The sequence below is a fragment of the Marmota monax genome, unplaced genomic scaffold, assembly GCF_021218885.2.
Source record: "Marmota monax isolate L192 unplaced genomic scaffold, Marmota_monax_Labrador192_F-V1.1 WCK01_AAM20220418_F8-fsc00065, whole genome shotgun sequence".
In the NCBI taxonomy this organism is placed as follows: Eukaryota; Metazoa; Chordata; class Mammalia; order Rodentia; family Sciuridae; genus Marmota; species Marmota monax.
This window is the reverse complement of record NW_026694038.1, coordinates 9,468,552-9,484,666: the sequence shown is the minus strand read 5'-3', so window position 1 is coordinate 9,484,666 and position 16,115 is coordinate 9,468,552. Positions and strand designations below refer to the sequence as shown.

At 31.7% G+C, this 16,115-nt stretch overlaps 1 protein-coding gene across 5 annotated transcripts in view; it reads right to left on the bottom strand.

Annotated features, from left to right (window-relative positions):
- Positions 1–16,115, bottom strand: part of Kmt2e (lysine methyltransferase 2E (inactive)) — a 91,713-nt gene that overhangs the window by 17,222 nt on the left and 58,376 nt on the right. For all 5 annotated transcript variants that reach the window (XM_046464176.2, XM_046464175.2, XM_046464173.2 and 2 more), the window contains 9 exons: positions 15,945–16,003; positions 14,860–15,032; positions 10,746–10,784; positions 8,926–9,156; positions 8,686–8,816; positions 7,093–7,210; positions 6,093–6,202; positions 3,312–3,576; positions 2,434–2,532 (listed from right to left, as the gene is read on the bottom strand). In XM_046464176.2, coding sequence (XP_046320132.1) covers positions 2,434–2,532; positions 3,312–3,576; positions 6,093–6,202; positions 7,093–7,210; positions 8,686–8,816; positions 8,926–9,156; positions 10,746–10,784; positions 14,860–15,032; positions 15,945–16,003 — 1,225 coding nt within the window. The remainder of the gene's footprint in view (positions 1–2,433; positions 2,533–3,311; positions 3,577–6,092; positions 6,203–7,092; positions 7,211–8,685; positions 8,817–8,925; positions 9,157–10,745; positions 10,785–14,859; positions 15,033–15,944; positions 16,004–16,115) is intronic.

Here is a 16,115-nt window from a genome sequence, read left to right as displayed (position 1 = left end):
CTTCAGCTTTGGAATCAAGTGAGTGTTCTACTGTATTTTCCAGGGCCACAGCTTAAATGGGCTCAAAGTTTCCCAAGCCATTTCAAACTCCGCATCAAAGAAGTCTCTGTCAAGGGCTGGTGATCTGGTTCAGTGGCAGAGCAAGCCTAGAATGTACTACCTCCTCCCAATATCTCTTGCCAGATAAGAGGAAATGGACACTAACCATCCATTCAGTTCCATACAATTTAGGCACGAGTTTGCTTTGTTCAAAGGGGAAACACACAATATAATGGATGAAAAAAGAAAAATGTTAATAAAAGAACATTACAAAACATCAAAAGAGATGTGAGGGAAAACAGAACTGAGAATGAAAAGGGTCATGTATCCTAACCATATAATGAAACCTTCATTGAACATTTTGTACCGTTTGTAGCCAACCCTATCTCCCTATAGCCCACTCCCAAAATACAGCCTATGTTGATCCCCCAAACAGAATTATCATATAACTCTCCAGTTCCAACTACTAGTTGTAATCTAACCTTATAAATGGCAAAGACTAGAAAAAATAAAGGTTGAATCATACCAAAATTTTCAAAACTAAATACACCCTGTAAGAAAAAACCATATTAATTGCTTGAGAACCTTAGAATGTGTGGTTCTGTGTTATTTGATTAAATCCAAAAATTTATAATTCAAACGTTAAATTTGAATTATACAGTAAGAAATAAGAGTGAATGACTTTGAGGACTGAAGATCCAAAGAAAAAAATTTAAGTTTTGTTTTATGTCCTTTCAGTTATAAACATACTTTTCAAGTTTTCCATCTTCACAGTCACCTTAGAAGCAGATGAATATGCTAACTCAAATTAATATAAAAACTTTGAAGAATTATTCTATATTAATACAGCATGCTAATAAGCTAAATCAGAACCAAAAGGTAATCATGATTAAGCATATATTTTTTCTCATTGAAGTTTAACATCAAAAGAATATCCAATTTTTTTCTGGGATCTGGAAATGTTCTAAGTTCCACTATTATTCTCAGCACTGATGGATAAGTTAACTTTTAAAAAATAGATCCATAGTCAGATCTTTCAGAGAATGTTATCTGAATAAAAATACTGTATGAACATAGAACAAAAATTCAGATATTTTTCAAAATTATTAATGCATTTGTAAAACACGCTCTTCCTATGAAACACATGCCCTTTTAAGAAAATCATTGATACTCTAAATTGGTCTCCTAAAAGTTCCTACATGACTAATAGAAATACAAGCAATTGGGGAATGGACAAAACAATACTAAAGATCAATAGTCAAGAAAGGGCTTTAGAGAATTTGTGGCTCAGCAGTAGAGCACTCACCTAGCACATGCCAGGCGCTGAGTTCAATCCTCAGTGCCACATAAAAATAAAGGTATTGTGTCCAACTACAACTGAAATATGTTTTTATTTTTAAAAGATTCAAAATAACCTTAGATATAGGAACTCCTCCTTTATAACCAGCCTCCAAATTTTCACCTGTATTTTTCTTCTATCTCTAATACTACCCGGTCTCAACAGACAAGTGATTCTAAAATTCCAAGGCTAGAAAACAGTTCTGTGTTGCTTTTACAATAGAAAGCACAGAATTAACACAGCATAGAAGGATGGCCACTGTGGTGACAGAATGGATGTGCAGTAAGCAAGTCTACAAAGACCCCACCCCAACATGTGACACCTGAGATTACGTGGAGAACAGTATTGAAAACCCCTAGAACATTAAATGAGACAAGTAAATGGAATGGGGAAGATCATTAGTTGGTGTGTATAGTTAATTTCAAATCTTAAAAAGTATACAATGATAGAGTTAACTATTTACCACTAAGATTTTAGGATATTTCTTGTCCTACTTTTTATGCTGACAAAATAACTGCAAATAAATAGTACAAAGGATATAAATCCTAAACTGATTTTAATGAAGACCTTATTTATTTTATAACAGTATAAAACAGAAATAGCTACCAAACCAGTGGTGGGTTTTTGTTTTAGCTCTGCATAAGCCATTTATTTGGTACTATTAAAAAGCTTAAAGATCTATTGTTAAACATCAAATCATTAAGATAAAGGATACATTAATGAAAGAAATTTTGGACAGTAATTGCAATATTAAAATTTATTAATAGTTCTCAGACTCAAAAATATTAATGATTTCTAAAACATACAATTTCTAAAAGGCCATACATTTTAAAATGTCTAAGGAGCACCAGTAAAAATACAAAGAATTAGTGAAATTTACTTAAATGGTAATGACAAAGCCAAATAAAAATGCTCAATGGCACATCATGTGCCCCAAATTTGCTAACTTCAAAGAAAAGTGTGAGAAGCCCCATGGAAAGGCAACAACAGAAAGAGTAGCTGTCACTAAGCCAATACCATAACATTAAGCAACTAATAATGGCTTCCCAACTTACCATCTTTCTTTTCCTTTCTGCAATCTGCTCCTCTGATTCCATTTCTACTTCATTGCTAATAGGAGTTTTTTCTTCTATATCATCAATAAAATCTGGTTCCTGAAAGATGGAAATGACTTCTTATATAAAAAAACTGTTACTCCATCTATAAACTCTTGACATCAAACTGTTTAAAAGTCTTTTAACCACAACTAAATATAAAAATTACAAGCCATCTTAAAACTGCTTTCTTGAATGCCATCAAATAATTTTGCTTTCTAAAGTTCTATTCATAAACTCAATAGCATGGACTTTTGTTTATATTCTTCCCAAAACAAAATTTTCACAAAACCTGCAAATATGAAGCACTAGGTAAATTTTCGATTTAAAACTTAAAGGGAAATTATTAGAATATAGGGCCCCTTAATGAGCAAAACATTTCTTAACCTAATCTCTATTTTGAGGGCCAATAACATATATTTCCTGATGGGGAAGAAGTATAAGCCCAAATTTTCATAAAGCACTAGCTGGATTCGCTAATTTTCTAGTCTGGGAAAAATCTTCAATTCTGCAGTGATTTGTTGGCTATTTCGTTTTTTAGTACCAGGGATTGAACCCAGGGGTGCTTAATCACTAAGCCACATCCCCAGTCCTTTTTATGTTTTAAGACAAGTTGCTCAGCCTGCCCTTGGTTCCTCCTGCCTCATCCTCCTGAACGGCTGGGATCACATGCCCAGCTCTTAATAATTTTTAACAAATGTTGCATGTATAGTAACAGAACTTGTATTTACACTTCACTAAACATCAAAAGGGACTTAAAAATTGTTAAGAAACTTTACATTTAAAAAGGGCAAAAATCTGACAAATTAACTTCATTAAAAATCAGTAGAGTTTGATACCTGATTATTTGATACTGATAATCTCAGGGGAGAAAGCTTTCTCTGTTTTGTTTCTGGACTCTTTATTTTGTTGACTGTTCCATCACAATCCAAAGTAATATTCTGATTTTGTGTATCTTTTTCTTTTGAAATATCTTTGTCTTTTTTTCCTTTTTTCCTTCTGGTCTCATAACCACTGTTGATATTTTCCGTGGATTCAGAACTACGTTTCAGAACAGGGCATTCTAGATTGTCTTTGAGGCAGGCACAATCCACCTTGTACTTACTGAAATGATATCCAAATAAATATTTATTCAAGATATTAAACAAAATTGGGCAATTTCTTATTCATTTTAAGATGGAACTTCACAAAATTATACATAATTATTGACTTTAATCTTAAACTTTTCAACTAATTTGTATTTCTGACTACTATCACAAAAGAAATATTATTTTCTCATAACAAATGTTGAATTTGGACTACCAACTGGGTCTTACAATATATAAAAAAAAAAAAAACAATAAATTGAAACTCTTGAGTCTTTTAAAGTAAAATGATACAGTTAATTATACAAATTAACATTAAAGTAAAACCCATAATTTCTTCAGTAATCCCAGAGTGTTATAAAACACTGACTTGAAATTTCACCTAAATAAAAAACATGCCAGGTATAAAAACACTAAAACTTAACTAGTTTGTATACTCTAAAGAATGTTTCAATAACCAGGTTTCTTTAATGATAGCAACAGCTTTTATTTACTTATTTACATATGTATGTGTATTTTTTTTCCTATGGTATTGGGGATTGAATCCAGGGGTACTCTGTTTTTTCCTATGGTACTGGGGATTGAATCCAGGGGTACTCTGTCACTACTAAGCTATATCCTCAGCCTGGGTTTTTGTTTTTGTTTTTTAATTTTGAGACACAGTCTTGCTAAATTGCTGCAGCTGATCTTGAACTTGAGATCCTCATGCCTCAAATTCCTAAATTATGGGGATTATAACATGCCCAACCAGATATGTTAATCAAGCAGTTACTTTGTGCCAGAAACTGTTTTAAATGGTTTGTTTACATGTGTTAGCTCATTAAATCTTCAAACATTCCTGTTAGGAGAGAATTATTATTATTCTCATACTTGAGATAATGGTGCACAGAGAGCTGAACACACTGGTCTAAGATCATAAATAACCGGGCTAGGATTTGAAAACAGACAGATTATGGAAAATTTATACTCTTAATCTCAATGAGATGTACAATCTCCCAAATTGATATGGAAAGAGTCTTTATGTTAAATTTTCCACCTTTTAGGGGCAGAAAGGACTTAAAAAAGAAAAGCTGAAATTATTGTGATAAGTCTGTTTCCAATAATTATTAGAGATGAATACTGAAGGAAAAGGAATTTCACATTGAGAGAAAACATAATGGACATTGTTTAAAAATCTTCATTTAAAAAGCACATAACACAGTTTTTTAAAAATACAGAAAAATAAACTGAGATGCTTATAACCCAAAAGGCTACAGAATATATAAAGAACACAGAAAACGACTGCAAAGCAGAGAAAGGGTCAGATAATATGATTAGGCAATTAGCAAGAGGAAGTCCAAATGGTAACACATAAGAAGATAGTTGGGAGCTGGGTGGAGCTCAGTAGAAGAGTATGTGCTTAGTATGCACAAGACACCGAGTTAAATCCCCAGCACCACCAAAACAGAAAAGGGAAAGGAAAAAAAAAAAAGAAAAGAATGAAAGAAAAAGATATTTGGTCACAAATAATCAAAGAAAATGGTAAATAAAAATGTAAAGATACCATTTCACATGGATTAGTAAAAATTTTTAAAGTCCTAATACTAAAGGATTAGAAAGGAACTAAACTGCTTAGGAAAGTATTAAAAAAAAAAAAGTTTCTTTGGAAAGCAATTCACTAATTCACTTTTGGTTAAAAACTGAGTCTGCACATTCTAAAACATTCTGTGCATTCTCCCTACCACAGAGAGAACATGTACAAATGCATACATGTTCAAAAAGCCACAGAAACATATTGTGATAAATAAAAAGATCCATCAGTAATGGAAGAGAGAAAAGCCATTAGCAGTGAAAATAAATGAACTAGAGCCTACATACAACAGTGTAGTTTTATCTCATGTAATGAAAGAGAAAAGATAGAATGCAGAAGAAAGTAGTAGGTTACAATGAACATAAAATTTAAAGATAACAAAAAATTCTAAATACTATTGACGACATAAAAACCACAAAATGTTAAAGAAATGTAAAGAAGGGTGATACAATCTGCTAAATCTAAGAGGCTTCAATGGATAGTGTTCTATTAGTCTGTGAAGTACATGGATTTGTATTCATATTTGTATATTAAAATTTTAAAATTTAAAAGTTTTTATACTCAGAGCATGCTTCTTAGAGGTTCTTCTACAAACCCTTTCAATTTACACCACAAAGAAAATTTGATGCAATTTTGTCTTGAGAGGCAAATTAGAAATTATTCATCCGATTAACCAAATAAATTGTAAAACTAAAATCGTACCCCCTAAAATACAAGAAAGTGAAGAAAAAAATTCTAACCTAATAAAGTCAATAGCATATTGCTGAAATTAGCATTAGTAATTGTACAGTGTAAATGTTTAAACAACAATAATGAAAGCTAATACCAAATGCTTATTTTCAAGTACTTTTTAACTGCCTCATGATAAATAAGTTATAAAAGCAATAAAAATACCTAAATTATTACATGAACATTAAAGAACTACTTTGAAGCAACAGATGATTTATTTACCAACTTGAACTTACCAATTCCCATAATCAAAATCAAAGGCGATAGTAATTTCAGTACCCTTTGGAATACTTTGTATAGAATAAATGTAAAGATGTATGGTTCCATCTTCAATTTCATGCCTCACCTGTTAAAAGAATAATTTAATACATCTGTAAACCATTTTCTATCTTTAAAAGCACCTTCTCCTGCAAGTTGCAAAGCTATTAGTAAAAGTACATTATAATCACAACTTGGGAAAATACCATTAATTATTAAGACTTACTGATCATTGGTTACCAACTGGGAAGATTTTTCAAAAGTACATCAATGCCTTCAACCAATCCGCCCACCCCACAGACTACCACGTGGCATCCAAAACAAAAAATAAAAACTATAACTGTATTTTCTAATGCATATTTTTTTCTCTTTTTAGCATGTCTGAAATTGGTAGTCTTACAAGTGATAGCATTTTAGTTTTGAGGAATTGCAATAATGGTACAGCTAACACTGTGTGACACACACTGTTCTAGATATTTTGCACAATACTTTTATTCCTTAATAATACATTTTGATAGATAAAATATATGGCATGGATAAAGTTGCAAAACTAATAAGCCACAGAGAAGGCAAGACTGGCTCCAAAACTTATAATGTTCCAGTTAAAAATGTAATTATAAAATTAAAAATGTGTATTTTGGCATATAGAAAACAAAAGTATTTTATATTCCACCCTAAAATAGAGCATTAAAAATTTTATAGTAACATACAATCTATTTTAGCTTTACCATCTAACGCGATAAAATCATAGCACATTTACCCATTAACTAGACTTTCTAGGATTTAAAAAGTCCAATATTCCCTCTTATAAGAAACATCACAATTTCTTCAATGTATAATTTGTTATCACCTAAATTTTTACAACAGGAAGACGCTGAGCAAAATACATCAAGAATTGAAGTATTCTAAACTATTGGACTTTTGTACTTAATGCTCAAATTCCACACAACACTTCCCAAAAGATTTCAGTAAGCTTACTTCTGCATTGGGTGTACAAGATCGCCTGATGAATCGAGCCTCATTTCCAAAAGTTCTTGCGTCAACACACATTTCTAGCCCATGAAATTTTGAGTAGAATAAAACAAAAGGGTATGGTCTACAAAGAAAGAAAATTTGTAAGGAATTAACATTTTTGTATATAACAATCTGAAGTGGCTATTCAAAGAATGGATTTTTTAAAAAACTTATGAAATTTCAAAAAAAGACAATAAGTATTATATTTTTATTTTGGTACTGAGGATAGAATCCAGGGATGCTCCATACTGAGTGACATCCCCAGCCCTTTTTATTTTGAGACAGGGTCTAGCTAAATTACTTAAAGCCTTGCTAAATTGCTGAGACTGGCCTTGATCTTGTGATCCTCCTGCCTCAGCCTTACAAGTCTCTGGGATTACAGGTGTGTGCCAAAGTACCCAGCTTAGTGAAAATTTTAAATAATTAGTCTTGACTACAGAACCTCCCTCCCCTTGTTACTTTATACTAATGAGATTTTCACTTGTCCCTATAACCTTACCTAAGTTAAAAGGCAATTAATTTGAGGTAGAAATTATTTACAAAGATAGAGTGACCACTGCCTTTACAGAAAGATTCTAATTCCATGCTTTTGTGGGGTTGGTACTGGTGACTGAACCCAGGGCCTTGAACACTCTACTACTGAGCCCCATCCTCACCACCTAATTCCATGCTTTTAAAGTCCATATTTCTTGGTATATTTAAAACTATTCAAATTTCAGATAAAATCTGATGTAATAGGGAAAGATTCTTAGGCATCTTTTAAAACTCAAGTTCCAAACAAAAAATGAAGATTGTAAGACATGTATTGGCAATGTTGTCCCCCTAAAGATAGGAACATACTTCTAAACTTCAAGGAAACTATTGACTATTAAAAGATATTAATTCCACAAGAATCCCAAATGACATAAGAGGCCTCCAAAACCATTCCAATGCCACCAAAGCTAAAGTGGTGGCAATAATATAGGAATCAAATCTAACACAGTCTAAAAAAAAGAGGAAGGAGATTTGCCTGTGGTCACCATGGTATTCTCAGGTGCTAGTAATTATGTTACAAGGAATTAGCACAGGTCTACCATAGAAAGGATTCCTGGTACTATCAGGTAATCAGAATTCTTAACTAATATCCTATAGATCCAAACTATTTTGGTCTTATCTTTTTAAAAAAATATTTGTAGTTGTACATGAACACAACACCCTTTTTATTCATTTATTTTTATGTGGTGCTGAGGATAGAATCCAGCCCCTCTCATGCTAGGCAAGCACTCGACCGCAGAGCTACAATCCCAGCCCCTTGATTTTTCTTTCAAGTGAACTATTTTCAAATTTTCAACAAGGCAAAGATTGGTAAGAAACTGAGAAACATCTTTGTGTTTTTCTTTGGTGAATGTTATCACAGTTCAAAAGTTATATTAGTCACACTAGTCAACCACACTACACTTTAATACTAAAATGATCATGTCAGGAAAAAAAAAGTACATATAATCAGAGCATCTAAATATCCATAAATACAATATTTAACTACAAAAAAAGGAACATGTGAGGAAAAAATAAAGATACCTTTTAAAGAAATATCCATTTGCTTCAAACTGTTCTCTCAACATAAACTTCCCTCTGTATTCAATGATAAGTGCATCAGGAGGCAAATCTTTGGCAGATTTCAGAATTTTTTTATTCTTTTGTATATGGCTCTAAAATCAGAGTATATGTTGACATGAATTACACTTGGTTACTTTCAGTCTAACTGAAGATATATAGCATAAAAAGGGTTTTTTATAATTTTTTTGACAATATATTTACCTCTACAGGAGGTTTGAAGAGTAAATTGTTGGTGTTCAATTCTGATTTATTCATGTCTTTTTTGTCATTTCCACTGCCTAATCTAAGAGCTATTCTTTGTGCCTCCCTCTGGACACCCTCACTATATTGGTTATTGTTTGCCTCTTCATATCGATCCATCCATGCTTTGATTTTTGTCTCCCATCCAAAATTTGAACCATCAGATGAAGGATCAATTTCTGGAGCTGAACCCTAAAATCACAGCAAAGTAAGTATTACTGTTTGAACTTAAGTAGTTACATACACAAACATACACAGAATTAATGGCAATATACATTAAAAATTAATATAAACTGGACTGGAAAATGTTTAGCTTTCTAAGTTGATCCAAGCAAAAAAGACCAGAAATTACCCTACCACATTTGAACTTTATATATCTTGAACTTTATAAAGTTTACTACAGAATTATTTATTTGAATTGTAATGACTTTCAAACACGATCTTCAAGTTAAAATATATTTTCTAATATTCACAAAGAATTTGAAAAATTTTTGCATTCCTAACTCACCTCTTTATGTACTAAAGGAAAGTATTTCAGTAAAATAAAAAATGTTCCTTCCTCATGAAGCCTAGTACTGAGGTAATAAGATTTGCCAGTAACTAATCAAAAAAACTTTTCAGATCTCTTTATTCTGTCAGAGAAAATTCCTAAAGTTCAAGTTAATAGAATAAAACATAAATCTTCAACTTTATCATATAAAGAATATTTTATGAAATGTGGGACTTGCATATGCTAAATGACACCATGTTGTAATATTCTTGAGATAAAAATGATAGTTTCATGATGTGTTTTCTAGAAACGTGACCATAACGAATAATTATTATGCTTTATACCATGGGACAAAAAATATACTATAACACACTCCCCACATCCTATTTAATGTTCAACTACTTAAGAAACTTGTTATCCTGGGGCTGGGGTTGTGGCTCAGAGGTAGAGCACTCGCCCCGCATGCATGGGACCCTGTGTTCAATCCTCAGCACCACATAAAAATAAATAAGTGAAATAAAGGTATTGTGACCAACTACAACTAAAAAATGAATATTTAAAAAAAAAAAAAAACTTGTTATCCTTTACTACCTAACCCAGAAAGCTTTAATAACACTATATAGCTACCTCTGTGACCCAACAAAAATCTAGATTTTAGAAGCCAAAAGAAGAGTTTTGCTCTCAGCAAGGGGACTGTGTTCTAATTAATTTAAGGTACATGTGACTAGTTTGTATTTACATAGTGAGACTCACGTTTTTATGGTACAGCTGACTTGACTACCTTAAGAATCAAACTATGCAAAAGTAAAATCTCAATTTCCCAAATGTGATTCTGTATTCATGTGTATAGAAAACGAATATAAAGTACTATGGGAGACATAAAATGCAGTGATAAATAAATTCTAATTACTCCAATTTTACTATTAGAAATTATGAATATACACTTGGAGGGGGTACTGAGGATCAAAACCACTAAGCTGCATCCCCAGTCTTTCTTCTTCTTATTTTGAAACAGGGTCTTACTAAGCTACCACAGTTGGCCTCCAATTTGCAATTCTCCTGCCTCAACTTCCAGAGTTGCTGAAATTATAGGCTTGTACCACCCTACCCTGCCACCACCCCCTTTGATTAATGTTTCAATAGTATTAATAAACAACAACAGTGATTTATTAATTCAATTAGAATTCTAAGGTCCCACTTCTTGTAAGATAAGTGATGAAATGGTGCACAATGAAGAGAGCAAAAAGACAAGCAGCCACTTAAATAAACTCCTTAAATGTAATGTATTTACCTTAACTCTTGATGACTTTCTAGATCCTTCACGAAAGGCCTAAAATAAGCATGGAATTCTGGGTTAGTTGTTTTAAAAGCTGGATATAATTAAGAATCAACTGGTTCACTGAAGTATTATAGTTAAGGGAAAAAAATTGATAACCAGTAAAACTTGGAGAATTTGAAGTAAATAAATGTACTAGAATGTTATTCTATCACAAAATATAATGCAGAGTATTTAGAATATAAAAGTATGTATATATGATGATCAGATAAAACTTTCCAAATATTCTATGTTCTCAATATTATAACCATAACTCTTGCATAGTATGGTAACCACAGACTCAATTATTTAATGTACATTTCAAAAAGCTTGAAGAAGAGGTTTTGAAAGTTTTCACCACAAAGAAATGACAAATGTTGATTTAAACTTTACACACGTATACTTACATCAAACATTACATGGTATACCATGAATATGTACAACTTTTATGTTTTTGTGTGGAAACTAAAAACTCAAAAAAAAAAATATGCTGGGTGCAGTAGCACATACTTGTAATTTCTAATTAAAAATAAATATTACAGGGGTTGGGGTTGTGGCTCAACGGTAGAGCACACGCCTCTTACATGTGGGACCCTGGGTTCGATCCTCAGCACCACATAAAAATAAATAAACAAAGATATTGTGCCCATGTATAACTAAAAAAAATTTTTTTAAATAAATAAATATTACAGGGCTGGGGTTGTGGCTCAGTGGCAGAGTGCTTTCCTAGCATGTGTGAGGCACTTGGTTTGATTCTCAGCACCGCGTATCAATAAATAAAATAAAGGTCCAATGGCAACTATAAATAAATAAATATTACAACTGTAAAGAAATTTTTGTGAAAAAATTGGTAAGATATTAGAAATGCTGTAATAATTTGGTTAAAATGATGAGATGTTTGGGAGGGAAATGTTATAATTTTAATTCTCTAAGGCAACTAGCTAGCAAGAAATATTTGAACCCTTAATGCGGCATAAATAATAAGCTCTGTGGTAAACAGAAGTGCATTTATTCAATAAATATTTACTGAGGCCACACAAATTGCAAGATCTTGAGTTACTTAAGACTTAATTACTGTCTTGCTAATTCTTCATCCCAAAGTGTAAAGTCTATCTAGAGAGACTAACAAAAATAAACCTAGAGATAGCTAGATAGATCTAAACATAAATTTAAGTGTTAAATATGTAGGCAATATATTAGAAAAGAGCAACCTTGAAAAAGTTAGGTGGACTTTGAGAATGCATATATCCAGACAGATGAACAAATGAAAGAAATACAATCCTGGGAGTACAAAAAAACTAAGAATGCATGAAATGGGAAGAAATTGCCAAATTCAAGGAAAAATTAATATACTATCACTCTTACCTATTGAAAAGTAGTGTGATAAAGGATTGGCTAAAATAATATCAAAGCAGGTCATGGAAGGCTTATTGAAAAAGTCAGACTTTATGATTCTGACTTAAATACTATATTTGCTCTTTACTATTAATGAAAATCCTTATTTCTGAGCATAGAAAGGATACAAAAGTGATATTTATAGGGAAGCTGATATCCAAGTGCATAATGGATTGAAGGGGTAAAGATAAAATTTTTTTAAAAATAAAAAGATAAAAAATAAAAAAAAGATAATTATTGTACTACTATGAGATAATGGAGGCTTAGACTGGGTTTGCAGAAGTGAAAAGAGGAAAAAATACACCAAAGAGACATTTTAAAGGAAAAATAAATACAGCTTTTGAAGATAAATCTGTATATCAAGACTAAACGTGACTTAAAAGATTTTAGAGCTTGTGTATTCGCTGTGCTGATACCAAAAAAAAAAAATGTAAACAAGGAGTAAGGAAGAGTCAAATTTGGTGTACAGAGGAAACAGTGAAAGAAAACGGTATAGGTTGAGTATCCCTTACTCAAAGTACTTAAGACCGGAAGATTTTCAGACTGGAATTTTGAACAACATTTGCATTTATGTAATCTGAAAGTTAGGCATCCCTAACCTGAAAATCTAAAACCTGAAATGTAGCATTTCAAATTTCTAGATTTGGGATGCTCAATCTGTAAGAGAAGTAAAAGCAGTGAATTGCTAAAATACCAAAAATATCTTACTAGGATTTTGTGAATATAAAATAAATCTGTCCAGAATATTTTTTGCTAAATCTATTCTTACTTTGAACAATTTGCCTTCAGAGTATGCTGAATGAAAAGCAAAATTATATCCTTTGCTATATACTTTATATTACATACTGCCCCCAAACTATAATTAAATCTTAGCAGAATAATAAACTAGTTATCTTTAGTGGCCAGTTCCTGGATTCTTTTTTTTTTTTTTTTTAACACTCTGATTCCTGGTGTTACTAACTTAAATGCCAGAGAAAAATCTCTTCCCTTTTAAATATACCACAATGTTTTAAAAGTAAATGAGACATAATTAAGACTCAGAGTTTAGTTATTTCAAATACCCAAGGCATTCCAGCCAGAGAAAATACAGAATCTATGCTGTATTAAACCAAAGATGTAGAACAGAAACATAAGAAATTTCCAAGTTAACTTTTATAAAATAAACAAAGAAATCATGTAAGATTTGAAAGGAGTAGACAAAAAGGTGTGTTAACATCTAAACGTCTAGTGAATTGCTGAATGTTTAAAGATTGAAGTGGAATAGAAATTTTGCAAAGTGTTTGAAATTGTCACTCTAATGAGTAGTGATAAAGTACTGACCCTAAAATACTAATTGCTAATAGGACTCTAAACTACAAAAACACCTAACAATCTCTCTTTGTATAAATTACAATCTAAGAGATGAGGAACATCATAATGAAATAAGGGAAAATGTGGTTAAGTTCAAGAATAAAAGGTCCAAGTGCCATGACAGAATGCAAAGAAAGATTATATTTGATAGTAGAAGAGCAAATTTCATGGAAATAATAGTACTTGAGATGGGCCTTACTATATATAGTAGAAGTTTAAAAGATCAAGATGGAGAGAAGAATATTCCAAATGGTGAAACATGTTCAGCAAGAGTGGGTAGAATGTGGCAACAATGAATTGTCCAGACTGGATAAAATATAAGTAAAAGAATAACAGAAAATGAAGGAGATATGTACATGAAAACTGCTAAGATAATCAAGCTGATTTTAAACAGGGAGAGGAAATTTGAAAATGAAAAATGTATTTAAAAGTACATGCTGCCTATTAAATAAGTGTATCATAAAATATTACTTAAGGAAAGAAAAACCTTTATTTTGAAGTCCTGATTTCATAAAATTTCACTCTGTAACAAGATAGTCATTAGGAAAAATATTTTTTACTGTGTATGACAAAAACCTTTACTAGCAATTACAGTCACATATTGCTTAATGACAGGGATACATTCTGAGAAACGCATCACTGAGCTATTTTGTCCTTATTGCAAACACCACATAGTATACTTGCACAAATCTACAAGGCAGAGCAGAGCAGAGCCTACTTATTGATCATAGACCGCAATGTGTACAGCATGTTACTGTAGGCAACTGCAATATAATGAAGTATTTTTGTATTTAAACATAGAAAACATACAATGAAAATACTAGATGATAGAAGTTTTCCCTTTATAATCTTTTGGGATCATAATCATATATGTGATCTGTCACTAACAAAATTTCATTAACAAATTTAACGAAAACTTAGCTAATAGATAATATTCTAAGATCTGAAGGCAAAAGAGTAAGTGGAAAAAAACCTAAGTGGTAAGAAATTCAAACAGGAAGCCTTATTAAAATAATCAGATAGTATTCAAATAGAGAAGAGTAGGTATAAACAACTATCACATGCTTCCTTACCAGTTACAAGTTATTACAAATTTAAGACTGTCATTTGTTTTCTAAAATAGCAATCTTTTGTATTTTACACTCAGACTTTATCAGAGTGACAATTTCAAGCAGTTTGCAAAATTTCTATTCCACTTCAATCTTCAAAACACACTAAATATATTAAATGTTTGTTTAGATTTTGCTATATCTGTTTAGCTATAATTCATTACTCTCCCTTTACTATAAAACTCATTCCCCTATATACTATTTTATCTACTCATTTTAAAAAGAAGCAAACGTACTTTTTTACATTTTGAAATGTTTTGTTCTTTCTCCCCACTTTTTTTCCTTCTTTTATCATTGACCTTGGAAACTCTTGAAGCAGTTAAAGTAATTGAAGTTGGAGTATGTTGAAATGCAGTGTATAATTCCACAGGAACTTCATCACCACTCTCAGTTGCACTGGTATCACCATCTTCAAATGCAAAATGAAATTATTGGACATTTAATACTTCTATTTCAAAGAGTAAAAGAGCATTCCACATGACACAGTATAATCTCTGTTTTTCTAAAGAATAAACATTTTTTAATTTCTTTATTCATCTCACTCATAAGAAGATGGTACATTTAAATACAAACTACAAATGTCATTTCTTACACATTAAACTACAAAGGATCCAAAAGTCTGACAACAAAACTCTGGTTGTGTGAATGAGGAAAGAAACAGGCATTACCATACATTAGCAGTGGCAATTCAAAAATTCCCTATGGAGAGGAATTTAGCCACACCTTGAAAAACTAAATACACTAAATACACTGGGACTTCTATTTCTAGGGATCTAGCCAAAAAAAAGGGGGGTTTAAAAACAAAAATAATGAAAAAGAACCAAAATGTCCATCAAGGAGGAACTGCTAAATAAACTGTGATTATTCAAAAGCAGTTGTACTGGTTTTAACCCAAAAATATTTTAAACCAAAATGAAAGCATGGCAAATCTTATATAGAATTTAGGAAATTGTCTTTAAAAATGAAGGAGGGGCTGGGGATATAGCTTAGTTGGTAGAATGCTTGTCTCGCATGCACAAAGCCCTGGGTTCAATTCCCCACAACACACATACACACACACACACACACAGACACGCACGTGCGCAAAGAGATTCTAGTTCACATGATAAACTAATGGATCGCCATCTCTCTGAAGAACAAATATGTTTCCTTAAATCAATATACAAAATCTATAAGCCATAAAAAAGAATATTTAAAATCTATACCTGAGGTTGTAAATAATATATACAACAAAAATTCATCAATAGGGTATTTATATCTAACTAAAACCATACAAGTCATTTATTTTCTCTATCACACTAAACTTAAATTTTTTACGCACCTGACATATTTTCCCTTTTCCGGCGTTGTAGTAGCACCGCCCTCTCTTTATCCAAATTCCTACATTAAAATTTTAACATAATTATTGATCAGATTTTCATAAACCTACATATGAAGCAGAATTTTTTTAATGTTTTTAGTAAAAGATCAACAATACAAAATACACGCAACT